Source organism: Falco peregrinus, chromosome 5 (genome assembly GCF_023634155.1).
Source record: "Falco peregrinus isolate bFalPer1 chromosome 5, bFalPer1.pri, whole genome shotgun sequence".
Taxonomy (NCBI): domain Eukaryota; kingdom Metazoa; phylum Chordata; class Aves; order Falconiformes; family Falconidae; genus Falco; species Falco peregrinus.
Genome location: NC_073725.1, coordinates 32,776,650 through 32,791,983, shown reverse-complemented (window position 1 = coordinate 32,791,983; position 15,334 = coordinate 32,776,650). Strand labels below are relative to the sequence as shown.

At 34.9% G+C, this 15,334-nt stretch overlaps 1 protein-coding gene across 3 annotated transcripts in view; it reads right to left on the bottom strand.

Annotated features, from left to right (window-relative positions):
* CRPPA (CDP-L-ribitol pyrophosphorylase A) overlaps window positions 1-15,334 on the bottom strand; it is a 125,457-nt gene that overhangs the window by 55,081 nt on the left and 55,042 nt on the right. For 2 of the 3 annotated variants that reach the window (XM_055806268.1, XM_055806266.1), the window contains 2 exons: window positions 5,010-5,107; window positions 372-461 (listed from right to left, as the gene is read on the bottom strand). In XM_055806268.1, the coding sequence (XP_055662243.1) occupies window positions 372-461; window positions 5,010-5,107 (188 nt within the window). The remainder of the gene's footprint in view (window positions 1-371; window positions 462-5,009; window positions 5,108-15,334) is intronic. The other variant, XM_055806267.1, reaches the window with a different exon arrangement.

Sequence of the window (15,334 nt, the reverse complement as noted above, 5' to 3'; positions counted from 1 at the left end):
CAAGATAGAAAATGCTGATTTAGACCACAGCAGCAATGCACAGTTAGTTAGATGATGACATGTAAGACATACCTCTTCTCGAGACATTTCACTTCAATACATTATCTATGACAGGAAATTTTAAACTACTTTCAGTTGTATCCTTCTTATTCAAGAATTCATGGCTTATTTAACACCACACTGATGGAAGTGCAGAACCAGGAGAGAAAGGATGGGCCAGTATCTCAAAGGTCTAGTCTGGCGCACATCAGAAAGGATATACCAAGAGCACAGAAATAATGAACAACGTATTATTCAAATATCTAATTATTATTGACTGTTACTAATAAGTTTAAGTGCAAAACTAAAAAGCATGCATCCTTACTACTTACATTTACACAAACAAAATTGTAGCACTGTCCTGAAAAGATGTTCTGTAGATGGCTATCATTTTTGCTTAGAGATACTGATATAGCTTCAACCTGATTAGGAAAAAAAAAAAAAAAAACACTATGTCACAAATTTTACTTCAGCCTCAACAACGTGCTAAAGTTTCCACCGTTATGGCAGAGTTTGTTCATTCAAACAATTTAAAACAGGCAATTACTATTTCCACTATGAGAATTAAAAATTGCTCAGATTTGTAGGTGGCTCAACAGTGAAGCATGGAGTCACAACACTCTGCAGAGTTTTCTGCAAGTTTTTGCTGAAGCACACTGGTAGGGGAGCCATGCCAGACACAGCCCTGGCAGCAGCAGACACTACTACTGCTGCTGCCTGCAGTAGGATGTTCAGCTGTTGCCAGAGATGAAACCACTGTTCATAGGATCAAGATGATCTAATGATTTTAGACCTCTAATTCTGAGAAAATCTCTGTAATATTCAAATACATATATATTTTGTCTTCATACAACTAAAAATAAAATAGTTGAAGAAGAACATATGAAAGACCAGGTACACAGGTATTCTAGGACTCTACATATGACAAGACTCATTTAGAATTTCTCCTGAAAATAATTTCCTTAGTGAATACTTCAAAATACTACCTTAATCACAGACATACTTATTTTGCAACCTTTAACTAAAACACCAGCTAAGAAATTATCTTATCCTAATTAAAATAAAAACTAGCTTCTACTGCACTATCAGCTTCAGGATTGCTTTAAGTAAAACAGCAAACCAGGTAGTAAAAGGGGAATTAATCCCCTAAAAGATGATAACACTTTGAAGCCAACTAAAAAAACTTGAAAATAAGGCAAAAAAAATCTTCATGTTGCTTCTATTAAACTAGCAAACCTCACTGTTCCACTGCTCAAATAAGCTGCCCAGAAGACATATTATATATAGCAGCCAACAACAGAAGGAACACACACACCGCTGTGTTCCCTCAAAATGTCACGTAATCCACCATCCAACAGAAGTACCAAATACAACATTTAAAAAGGCTTTGCACTGTTATCTAAAGCTGTATTTGTTTATTTTTGTAATACCTGGGGAGCTAACTTTTTGCAAAGGAAGGTGGTTTGAAACCCAAAAGTTGATACTTATGCACTAAAGATTTTAGAAACATTTTCGACTGAAAATTTGTTCAAACAACCCGAAATACTTAACATTTAATATTTTAAAGAGATTTAAACCAATAAAATCACAAAAGGCAAGAATTACTTAATATACTCTAAAAATGTAATACTCCAGGTATTGCAAATACACAAAACTCTCCTGACTTGAACTGCAGAAGTAAAGTCAGAAATCCCCAGTACCTTTACAACCCCGCATATACTTAGATGAACAGGAGCATAATGCATGCCACAGTCTTTTCAGAAGGTAAATGGAACATGACTCAGGGGACAAGGCCTATTTGTTTTCTTTTTCCTTAAGATATTACGATACATGACGCTTAAGTATTCCTGAACATTTAAAAATTAATAGTATATCAGAGTTTTGATTTAAATTGAACAATTTGATAAAGCAGTTAACTGAGTCTTTGTTTTACAGCCATATTTTCCAGCAAAAATTAAATCAGATTTCTTGCTTGGAAAAGTACACACAGCTGCCTAATTAGAACCTTCAATACAGCATCAATTAATTAAAATTAATTTAAATTCTATTTGGCATGTTAGTATCCTATGCCAAAGTTTGGGGTTTTTTTTAATTAAAATTAATATTAATCAATGTTATTGGCTATTTGAGAGAGCAAAAATTACCGAAACCCACGACCTCAGTAAAATGTGTTCATCGCATAACGTTTCAGTGTTTAAATAGAAAAAAAAAAAAAATGGATTTTCTTAATCACTTCTGGTCATTATAGCAATTGCTATGCAGGTAGTATAAAGAAGCAGAGACTGTAAGTTTTCATGAACATGAAGATAGGAATAATAATGTTTTCTTTAATGTTTTTCTGCTTATCAGATGCCCTGTCCTGAAGCTTTCCATAAAATTGAAAAATAATATCAGGACATTGGGAATCTGTAAAAGTTAGTTGAATTATATCAGAATTTGAAATCACAATTAATAACAATTCAGCAAGCGGACAAAGCGATGTTTAAGAAATTAGTGCATTTCTACTAGTGAAACACTAGTTCATTTACTAATTAAAACTAACCAAATATTTTGATATACTGCTTGTGGATATTTATCCAGTCACAAAAAAAACCCCAGCTCCATCCAATTGATTACATTTCATGTGACAGGAGCACTTTGTCACTGAATAAGCAGGAGTACGTCATTTCCAGTCACAGAAGAAAACACCTTCAGTCCCCCATTTAGGTTTGCTTGTTTCAAAAGAAAGGGCTAAATAACAAACATAAGGAAAGACTCAATTTATGTCTTCCACACTAAGATATCTTCTGTAAAGCATTCACGTATTAGTTATATGGTTTACAGTAACACTGATTAAAATATTTACTCTTAAAGTACTTTGCAAGCAGTAACGGCTGCCTTATTTATTTTTTTATTTATTTATTTATTTTAGAAAAGCTTTTATTTTCATTTCTTTATCTCATCATTTCAATTTTTACATCTTTTTTCCCCTGTTTTTGGAGTCTCTCACGGAAACCCCATTAACAATTTAATTTTTCTTTAAGGATGCATCTAGAAGTTAACAAATATCCTAAAAATAAATATGGCTGGTACTAAGAACTAGAGTGTCAAAACTATCTAAAACGTTAAAATATTGACCACGGCCAGTTTAAATTTCAGTTAGTTTAAATTTGAAGTATGTAGGCTACTGAATGATTCCCAGTTACTGTCTGTCTTAGATCAATTATCATCCAATTAGCCTTTTGAAAAGGCCCGGCTTTCAGTGTGGTACAGCAATTATCACATTGTACAGAGCCAAATCTCTCTCTCACAAGGTTATTGTGCTTCACTTGAGAAATCATAGGCCAGTGGATATATTCTAAGGTGTTTCAAACTAGAAGTTCTGTATATTGGTAAGCTTAAAAATTAAGTCAAGAGACTATACCATTTAAAAACAAGACACACAATACATAAATATTAGTTTTCGAAGATATTCAGTGTAAGGGTTCATGAAATTAATTACTAAGGATGTTTAAAGGGACACAAGAAGACAGGGATCTTGATGAAGTTGTTTGGTAGGTATCACTGCAGGAATTCTTAGGAACTGTTGAAAAGAAATTAAACAATCAACTTCATTATGAGGAAAGACAACATGGATCAAAAAAAAAAAAGAGAAGAAATTATCAACTAAATAAACTGATTTAATAGAACCATGAAAAAAATTCAGTCCCATATTAGTAGGAATCCCTTCATTTTATGCCCTCATTACGTTGTTTGTGCCCATTTTATGTGTGTTTTATTCAAATGCACCATGGGTTCATGTGCTGGACCAACCCAACAATAAACTGGTTTTGAAATGAAAATTTGGAAACATGTTGAAAATTTTAACTAGTTTTGCTGGCAGTCTGATTTGAGGTTGCTACGTCTTCCTAGTAACCTTAGAATAGTTTAAATGGAAAGAAAAAGGAAAAACAGTAACAGACCTGGTATCAGTGAAATGGAAACATAGTTCTGCTCCATTATACAGCTATTCAGACAAGAAAAGATCTTATTCAACTCTGCTAATGTTTTGCACTTTTAAATGTAGACTTTTAAAAAAGCATGATTTTCCATATTAAATGCAATTGTTTCCAAATAAAACCTGTAAGTACAATGTCAAGTGGCATTTCTAGATATAAAATAGCAATACAGTTTGCTACAGAAGAACATCCTACTCTTAACAAAGCGCACACTGCAGAACAACAACAGACATGAATAAAACCATTGCAAAAGCAACATTGTGCAAATCAGGAAATCTGTATTTTTGAACAGCTATTCCCTTTCTATTACCCTTAGAAACAGAAAGATGTGATACCATCACATAAGATATAATTAAGAAACACCCCAAGACCAGTCAAGATTTAAGCAATTACCAAATGTAAACCACCTTTGGGAAAAATGACAACTTGATAGTTCTATTAGTAGAAACAATGAAAAACGAAAAGATAGTTAAATGCCAGTAGAAAATGCCATCAATATCCTACAGCAAAGGCTTCAATGAACATCCACTGAGTGAAATGTCCCCTGTCTCTCTGCAAAAAGGCTGATTAATTTGACTTTGCATTCACAGTTCTGCAGGAATACATCCTACTCTTTAGCGGGTTCAGAATTTAATTCAGACTTCAAAGTAACAAAAGCATTTCCTCTGTAACATATTTGTTACAATTTGAGCTTACTGAATTTATAAAATCTAAAGAAAATGGCCTCTCAGTTGTCTGGATCCAATTTCTCCTCTAATCTAATATATACATTTTAAGAGGATCAGTAAGATCCCCCTCCACAGCATAGCTGGGCTGAAGATGCTTCCTTCTGGGTAACTTCCACACCTGGTGTTAATCCCTTGTAATAAATACTATAGTGACCCAGGAGGTCTCTGTTTCCGTATTCACATTATTTAGACCATTTCTTATGAGTTGCAACAACCAGAAACATTAAATTAATTGTACAGTTTACAGACATACAGTTGTACTTACTTTTAATTGGTTTTTCAGAGATTCATGAAGGCGAAAACCTACTTGTGCAACAGCTTCCTTCACATCAGTAATAACACAAACTTGTTGTGATAGGTTGTCTGTGATCAAGAAAAAACCCTTAGTATTTCATGCAAAGGTAAATCAATCAAAATTACTAATCTGCTAAACATTACCTTCCATCCATATACTGCTGTATCTTGACAGAACCTTTTCAACAGCTGTAAATTTAATTTTGAGACAACTTATTTCAAGGCACAGCTAATATAACTACATAATTTATGTAACATACATCACAAATATAAAGTTCATATTATATTTTATATGATTTTGTACATTAAAACATCACATAATCACACTGTCGCCAGAGCCCATTTAAATAAGGGACTTCTATGAAAAAGTATTTGTTTAGGTACACATTACTGACACTAGATGAAAACCAAGAAAACAACTTTTTGAAAACCTCGTACCACTACCACTTCAACAAATCACTAAATGCAGTGTCAGCAATATTGAGAAAAGCAGAAAAACCCCAGGAGATAGCATAAATCCACTTCCCAACAATATATAGTACATAGCTAAAAAAACCCAAATGTATTGAAAATACGTTTCAGGGAGATAGCAGATATAACTGTTCATCTCAGTATCAAAAAAGTTGCAGAGTCAGTGAAAAAGATCTTAGCATGGGCAGTCTCTTAGATCTTTTACTGATGGGAAAAAATATAATATTTTCTTGATACTGAGAACAAATAGTTTCAGGCTATTGCCTGATCTGCTCCATAAAGCAAATATTTCAGAAAATTAGTATTTTCTTTTGTTATTGACTAGTTTGAAGATTGAGTGAACATTTTCCTTTCTTTAAGCAAACAAAATAATTCAAGTCTAGAATTCTCAATTCTAATTCAGGATTTTATCTTTGAGATGCTGAATTAATATGCAGACAAAACCATAAAATTTCTAATGTCTTTGGGGTTGCCACTCCATAAGCAGCTAGAAATTTCATAAAGGTAAAGTCTAATTATGTTTAAAGCAGACTTCAATGAAACTTCAGGGACAGAAATATACCAAACCACCAAAAGATAAATCAGTAGTGAAAGACATAAAAGAAATTATAAAAATATGGCCTAACTTCTCTTCAAACAAGTCTGAGTATAAAGATACATATTTGTTGCATGTGGAAAGGTTTTTTTTATAATTACATACCACACAATAAGTTCAATCAGATGCGTTACTTAAGTAAACATCTCACTTTCTATTGTAAACTCAAAGACTTCTTTACAAAAATAGACATACAGACCTGAAAATTAATTTTAAAGCTGCTGCAGAGTTAACATTATTGGAAAGTGAGTTACAAATTTTAAACTATTATTTGTAAGCAGGACAAGTGAATCAACCACTGAGTATCCCAAAATATAATTACAATGATTTTATGAATTATGGGCATTTATGAAATCCATTATTTGTAACATGACAACAAAAATAGTGGTAGCAACTGACTTTGTATTAAGTTAGCAAAAATGCGGCGGGGGGTGGGTGAGTGTCGGGGCAGGGAGAAAGAGAGGGAACAATAAACATCTGTTTATAAACCATCACAACCAGATGAAAGTGAGAATTAAAAAAATGCATGGCCACTTCTCATAGGACTGGAAATCATAGGATACCATGACTGTGGGAGAAATTATCTTCCCATAGATACACTGGGCAAAAAAATATACTGAACATGCGCCAAAGTTGGCTTCTACTTATACAGAAGAACTTTACAGTCTAAAATATGGGTCAATGGGAAACCATATTGAATTAATTTCTTATCAGCAGAAAGAAACTGGTGGGGAGATTGAAATAAGAGCAAGAGTCCCTTGAATTTAGTACTGTACGTGGAATGCAGATACAAGATAGATGTACATAATAAACCAGACTGGCATATCAGATTTCAAGAACTCCGATTCTATTGAACCAAGTAACTTAATGAAGAAGGTCAGATTGGAGCTGTTACAAAAATCCACATGTGGAAGAAGGCTGTGGAAGCCAAGAAGGCACCATAATTTAGGCTCTGACAGTTCTTTTTAAAAAGTCGTCAGTTATCAACTGCAAGTGTCAAAAGTAACCTCACAAGAGGCTGCTGCTCAAAGACTGCAGCCATAAAGCCCATCTCACTCCTCTCCCCAGCCCCCTCAGACCTCTAACTTCCTGCAATGTAAGTGAGAAAGGAGAGATGACTACCAAAAAAGCAACTAAGATTTGCAGGTTCAATTTAATAAAGAAGAAAGCAAAATTGAATTAAGTGTGAAAAAATGTATTTGTAATCTGGAGGAAGGAGGAATATAATGCAGCAGGGGGAAAGTCTACAAATAAAGTATGAAAAAATAATTTAACGATAATACACACATTGATAAGATGCTGCATGCTTTTAAATGATCAAGAAAAATGAAGTCTGGGAAATCACAGTTTACGAAATCATCACAGCAAAGCAACGGTTCTGTTCTAGTTGAAATTTAAGACTCAATTTCCATTTAAATCCCAACCGTGTCAAGTGACCAAAACCATCTGTATGTTAATTTAGCAGTTTGCAGGTTTGCCGTACTGTGGGAAGGCAGGCTGCCTGGAGCCCCGCTCCCCAAGACTGCCCGTGTCCCAGCGCCGGTGAGCCGCTGGAGCTCTGTTCACTCAGTGCCAACACGCTGGCCCCACGAACCCAGGCAGCGCCGGCGCAGGCCTCGCGTGGGTCCTGCTGACCGCACGCAGCACTTCACTCCTGGCTTTCAGAAGTTTGCCTGGGTGAACGGAACAGTTATTCTGGAAAGCCACATCAGGGCCATGTCATAAAGAATTTTAATGCTCAGCTAACAACTTTTCATCAGATTACTGGATAATCCAGTCTGGAAGAGACCTCAGGAGGTCTCTAGTCCAAACTATCAACCAAAGCAGGATCACCCATGAGATCAGGCCTGGTCACTCAGTGCCCTACCCCCTGGTCCTTGAGAACCTTTGAGGACAGAGACCTCTCCAGGCAACCTGTTCACTGCCTGACTGTTCTCACGGTGAAAGTCCTTCCTGAGGCAGAATGTCCTTTGGTTCAGTTTTTGCCTGTTACCTCTTGTCCTTCTCCCATGCACCACTGTTCTGTTTTCTTCTCTACTTTCATGACACACCTTCCCAACCTCTTTTTTTTTTTTTTTTTTTTGCTTCTCTTGCTATTATGTTGTCTATCAAAATCTGTATCCTTCTTTGGCTTCCTCTTCCTCTGCTTACTTTAAACTTAATATTTCCCTGGAAATCTCCTCATCCCAATACACGTCTCCCATTCACTATTGGCCTCTTCACAGCTGTACCTGATTATGGAGTAACACCCTCCTCCCCATACTGCATCACATTTAACATCCACTCAGAGCATATATTTCATATAAAATCAAAAATAGTTAAAACTTTACACTGCCAAATTCTGTCAGGTTAAACATTAAAGTTCTCTATCAGGAAAGGGGTAGGAATTTTCCTCAGTGAAGATAAATTTGATACAGGATTTCAGAATTTATTCCATCAAACCACCTTCTCTCTCCAGCAGAAAATTTAATTTTTAATTTTTCTGTGTGCTTCTTTTGATATCCTGAAAGCTTTAGATCACATTATTATTCAGTAACATCTGTTATAGTCTTTATCCTAGGATCTCACCAAAAATTATAAATTAAAATGTGTGCATGTTTATGGAACTACCCTAGTTAGATAATGTATTAAAGTGTACTTAATGAATGACTTAAAAATTCACCCTGAAATGCATGCCACAAACAAGCAGCAATTAAAATAATATTTTGCTCGACTAAAGATCATAAATATCATATCCTGGGGAATTAATACCATAAGAATAAAAATGCATCTGAATAGCAAATAGATTTTAGCCTACGGACATTATTTTTTCTCTTAATTGCACATATACGTGTACACATATACTTGTTTTTGTAAACATGTTCATACCATGCCATTCTGGTCTGTCATTATAATTCCTACTGTTTTGGAAGCACATCCTATTCATCAAAACACTTTTGAAGTTTGCAGTGAATTCAAAATAGGAAATTAGTTTATCGGAATTTCTTTTTCACTTTCTATACAGCAATAGCTTTTCTGGTCTGGAAATTCAGGCATTTTTAGTATAACAGAGATGTTTCTACCACTGTAAACACAAGAAAAATGAAATAAGTACTGCCAAGCGTTTAGTTCATTCATGCTCAACAGAATGAGTTGAAATTCTTATTTGTATGATATAGGTTAACTAAAAATATCTAACAATTTTTTTGTTTACCAATTCCACATTTCTCTGTAGCCAAAAACACCAAAAGCCAAATGTGACACTGGCCCTACCAATGTTAGTATAAAAGAAAGAGAGGAAGATTTTGTGGTAGAAGAAAAGAGGGTTGTTATCTGAGGAGTATCTCCACCTGCCAGTCTATTTCTTTGCCTCACAGCAGAGAACAGCCACTGGTTAATGAGTGTGCCCATGAAAATGCAGGCTACCTCGAGTAAGGTCTCTGTCCTTTGATAAACAAGTCTTATGTCAATTTTTGTATTATTTATATGAAGAACTCACATGACTTTTTATAACACAAAACATAGTATATAGGTCCCAACAATCATAAAAAATTTGAAGGCATTGCAATATTTTTCTTGGCACTTGCTAATTGTATCAACATCAGCACATACTTATTTAGCTAAATGTGAGGGCAAAATATCCAATCTGCAAGTGCATGCTCTTCTGAAAAAGTAATTGCAGAAGAAGGGCCCTCAAGAAAAGAAAGAGGAGGAGAGCAAGTCAAACTCTAAGTTACAAACTTCTATTGAGAAGCACCATTTAAAGTTTACATGTTGGAACTAGAGTTCAAAGATACCTACCCTGAGGGCAGTAGTCCTAATGGAAATTTTTTAGGATGTTTTGTATTAGCCTGATCTTAACTACATTTCTAGATGAGTCACCCTTATTGTAAGATGATATTTTCAAGATTATTAAAAATAGGCGTGTGCCACCTTGTCTGCATACTCTGCAAGTTCATACCTGCTTAACTAAAGAAAAGCATTACATTTACTGTTTATAAAACAAATTTTAGAACTCAGACTATCATAATACAGTTGTAAAAGAGACTTGAGGAAGTAAGCAAATTCATAAGACACATTTTAAGAAAACAGTCTCAAAAGATAACTCAGTCTATTTATATTAGAAAAATGTGTCTTTGTATTGGCTTGAATATGAATTACATATATGCATAAATATATCTAAAGTATAAAAATGTACATATGCATGCTTTTCTTACTTCTACTTGAGTCAAGTTTAGCATGCTTAAATTTATCAGTCATTATGTCTCATTAAGCTGGTACAGCTACCTGTGCTTCTATGAAACATTTAAGACTTGTTACTTAGGTAGGATTATATTTGTAATATAAGGAACTAATGGAACTAATGGAACTATAATGTCTAAAGGAACAGTCTCATAATCACATGATTAACTGTATTTTTTTCAGACATAATTTAATTGCCAAACACATATAACCATAATAATTTTTCTTGTATTTAAATTGATTAATTAAAAAATTATAATTTAATATATGGACAATAGAGAGAAATGCAAGACCACTTGAAAAACAAAGAAAGTAGCAAAATAATATGTCAAACTGAACCACAAGAAACCTGTTCCTTAGCAAAACCGTCTAGAGGCAGAAGTGTAACCTTAATATTCTAGCATAAAAATCTAAGTATGTAAGATCTGTTGAAGTTCATAACTCAAAGCAAAAAAAAGATTACTATTTGAAACCAGAAAAAGACCAGTTGGATGAATAGTTCTCATCAAAACAAATATTTTTAATAGAGCTTCAATGGATTTTCTAAATAAAACTAACAGGTTAACAGAAAAGGTAACTGTCATTCTCTGAAGTTGAAGCAAACCAAGTTTTGGTCACTAATAAATAAGACTGTAGATGACATGAAATTTGGAACTGCAGTCACAAAATTGTATGTATACACTCAAAATTTCTTCACTGCTGAATTCATCCAATGCTAAAATATGCATCCAGCAAATTAAAAACATAATAAATAATAAAGAAATCAGCTGTGAAGACTGAAACGGTAGTGGGGAGCCAGGGTGAAGCCCTTAGTACCCTACACTCTCCAAGCCCATACGTTTAGCTTCTGGGACATCTCCAGAGGACCTTGATAGCATGCAAGCTGGCATGCCAAGAGCTGGTACCTTGCAATCCAGCCATACAGTATCATGCAGGACCTCCCCTTCAGGCATTCTACATGGCCTGAACCTGGAGTCTGAATCCACCCAAGTATGCAATACAGGACTCTACCATTCAGTGTGGGATGCTGCATTTCAGTCCTGTGTCCTCTTCAACAACTTGACACAAAGAAGAACCATCATGTAGACCACCACCCCACAGGTAATACCATTTATACTCAAAGCAGTATATAGTGTCAGGAAGAGGCACCCTCTTCTCCATATAGGTAGGAAGGATTGCTGCCAGCTATGCTCAGCGAAGTTACAGACACACTAGCAGCCAGTGCCAAGTAAAAGTAAAAGAAAGGGGTTTTAACAAGGCAAAAGATGGTAAATTCTGCATGGGAAGGCAGGTATTCCTGCCATAAATATGCCTTTCCAGAGTTCCTGGTATCTCATCATCATCCCAAAGAAGGAAAAGAAAAAGGGAAGGAAGGAAAAAGAGGACGTAGATATCCAGAAAACCGATCCTTGAAGATGCCTCTGAGGGGGAAGGGTATCTGAAAATGCACAACCACATGGGTCTCATGTGAGCCATGAATAACACATTAGTACACTGGCAACTTCTGCTAGCCAAGTTTGTAGCTGTAAAATGATCAGAATCAGCAGAAGGTCCTTCCTCTCACCAGAGACCATTACTGAAACCACCGGAAGAAACAGTGCTTGTCGCTTTCTTGCAGTGGTGGTTTCTGTGTCAGATGACACACTTTCATGGAACTAACAGTTCTGTAACAGAAGCTCACAAACAGCAGTGAGTAGCCATCACACAGCAGACAGCTATCTAAGTTGTGGCAGAAAGCACAAAAGCATAATGACAAGTAGGAGCACTTCATATAGCACCACGTACTGGGTTCTGAACCCTCAGGAAAAGCAGACACTGTGATACAGTCAATTATACAGCCAGTAGGAGACACCTAACCGAGCACGCCTTGGCGTGTAGGATGGTTGCCATTCTGGAAGGTGACATACCCTTGAAGGTTTCCCATAGCCACAGCACAAACCAGCAGAACATAGGTATTAAGATTTCTTCTGTAAAACTAAAAACCATAAGACTGAATGATGTAATGTGGGGGTACAACAAGATGATGCTCAATAGGACAAAAATATATTCTCCCCTTAAATATGCTTTCCTTTAAGTGTGGCATGAACTGTGAATAAAATGCTTGCCTAATGTTAATTTACATAGCTCAATTGTCCACTACAAAAATAAGTCATGTAATATCAACCTGAAAATATGGTATTTGAAGTCTTTTAAAGGGCACAGAATAGATAAGGCACAGATCTCAAACTGCAGATTTGGAGTGCCAACAGTGTCTATTCAAAACCCCATTAAAGATAATTAATTATGTTAGGTAAATGTCATGGGGTGTCCTAATTAGCTATGGAGGACTCATTATACTGCTTGCAAAAGCAGTAAAGAACATGTGCAGCTTCCCCTTCCTGAACTCAAGCAATGAAGCAAAAAGCAAATCCAAACTTCAATGAACAACATACAGTTTTTCATACAGAGCAGGCATAATAAAAACTAGTGTGGTTACTGAAGCGGATATATTGGATGCTGCCAAAGTGACAGATCACTAGATAAGTAAAGATCAAGTGAGGGATTAGCCTGATTTACCACCATGAAACATCTTCATTTTTACTTTAAGCTACATAAACTTTTTGTCATAACCAACAGCTGGAAAAGATTGTATTGGCTTTAGTAAAAACAAAAAAATGTGTTAATGTGACAAAATATGTATCTATGAAGAGACTGACTGGTCATTTACAGCACTTTTGCTCCAGTTATAAACACAAATAGTTAAACTTCGTGAATGTTCATTTGAATAAGCTACACCTTCATTTTCTACTCAAGCAGTTTTAGAGAAAGCTGCTTGGAATGGATCTTATTTTTTAAATAAATTATAAATAATCTTCTTTAATGACTTATGAAATTACTGAAGCCCTTATATACACAGAAACATGGAAACGCATTTACATGAAGGCTGCAGTATTGTTTCAGGTTTATAATTTTTTTTGTATGAAATAGTAGAGAGTATATGTTACATAAAATTAACATAAACGCTATAAAAACATATTTGAAGCAAAACGCTTCAAAATATTACCAATCTACTGGCTTTTCTTTTGAACAATCTATAAAGAAGAAAGGATAGCACTGATTAAAGAATACAAGGAGTCACCTTTATAAGGATGAGAGGGCAGCAGAGGGAGAGCACAGAAATAATTTTTTCACATTGTATTCTTGTTTAGTTTCCCCACAAGAAGCGTGATGGCTCAGTTCCCACCTTCACAAGAGCTGCTCTGTAATGATGGAGATATGTGGGGAAGGAGACACAAGCAAACTGGAGAGCTGAACCATGGGAGCAGGGTGCTGCTGTCTCCTTCTCTAGCTACATAAGGCAACATATTCTGCATAAGGTGTCCATCTGGCTTTCTCCTTGCCCACTGCAGAAGAATGTATTTAGTAAAGCAGCAAATAAATGGCAAGAAGATGAATATGTTTTTTTTAAAAATATAAATCAGCACTGGGTTTGATTTTTCTTTTCCTTTAAAGTTTACACAACCTCAGTACATCCAAAGGTCCTCTGAACTAAATAACTCTTAAATATTTGACTAATACCAAATGATACAGTTCAATAAATTGGTCTTTGTATTACAAAAAAGTATAGTCTACAGTTAAGTTCACGGAAAATGGAAATGAAAATGGATCTACTTTATCCAGTAATGACTGATAAACTGCCATTAAATATTGAGAACATACATGGTAAATAAATATGAAAAATACACAGGAAAAAGGAAAATGCGATCAAAGTTAACATAGAACAATGAGTTTGCTGAGCTTTTTCCAAGTTGAATATTGAACCTTTTGTCAAGATATAATCAACATAATACAGTCATTGAGCTGATTCATGGCATTTACATCATTTTATGCTGGCTTTACTGGCTTCAGCAAGCTTGACTGACAGAAGTACATTCCTTGTTACAGAAAACATTTACAAAGATTATAATAATACAGCACATCCAAGCAGCTGGCAGCTGAATCAGCTTTCTACATCTCCTTATTGGCATTACCATTACGGGAATTTTTCTTTGACAGTCTCTACTATATAGATAATATATAAAATTACAGATAATACTTAACATTAAAAGAAGTCTGTACCGTAAAGCATTCATACAGTCTTTTAGAATTAGGAATTCAGTAACAATGGTGTAATGGGATCTGTATTTAGATTGAGGGAAAAAAAACCTTCATTTTTTTATGTAATTACTTTTGCATTTCTCAAAGATTGGAAGCTTCTCTTTTTTCCATTGATCTATCATTCAAGGTAAAGTATTAGTTCAATTCCTATTCATCAAGAGGTAAAATCATTGTTTAATTTTATTCATACTGTACTATGAAATCCCTCTTTTGCATACTGATATATTCTATTCACTTTTGGGGGGTCTTGTGAGTCATTTTGCTCATATGACAACTACAATAATAGTATTTGAGCTTTTAAAATTTATATTTAAATTGAATTGTTTTATCCAAGGAAAGATCACTTAAAATTAAATGAAAATTACTAGTACTTTTCCAAGAGCACAATAATACTAGTAAATTAAAAGAAAATGCTTTGATAATCACTGGGTTAACTCAAGAACTTCTCATCTAGATTTTACATTTGTGAAAAAATCTTAATGGCAGAATGAATTCTGTTTGCACAAAGTTTGTAAATATCCGATAGCTATCGGAAAGTGGACAAAATGGAGAAACTCCCTATTTTGAAAGTGGTTTTCCAGTTTATGTCAGATCACACTCCCATTTTCAAAGTTTCCCATAAACTTGAATAAGTTATAAATACTGTTCTGAAAGTATTAGCCCAAGTAATTTCTGAGATGAAACATTGTTTACAATAACTCAATAAAAGCTGGTGAAAAAATGGCATTTGTAAGCTAAGAGATGCTCATATTGGCAAACAGCTGAACAAATGATTGCTAGGAAATCAAGGACAGAGTTTCCCTTCCAAACTCCCAGCTTTGTAATAAAAAAACCTGAGAATCCTAAGAATTTCCAAGCTTTCCAGATGTATA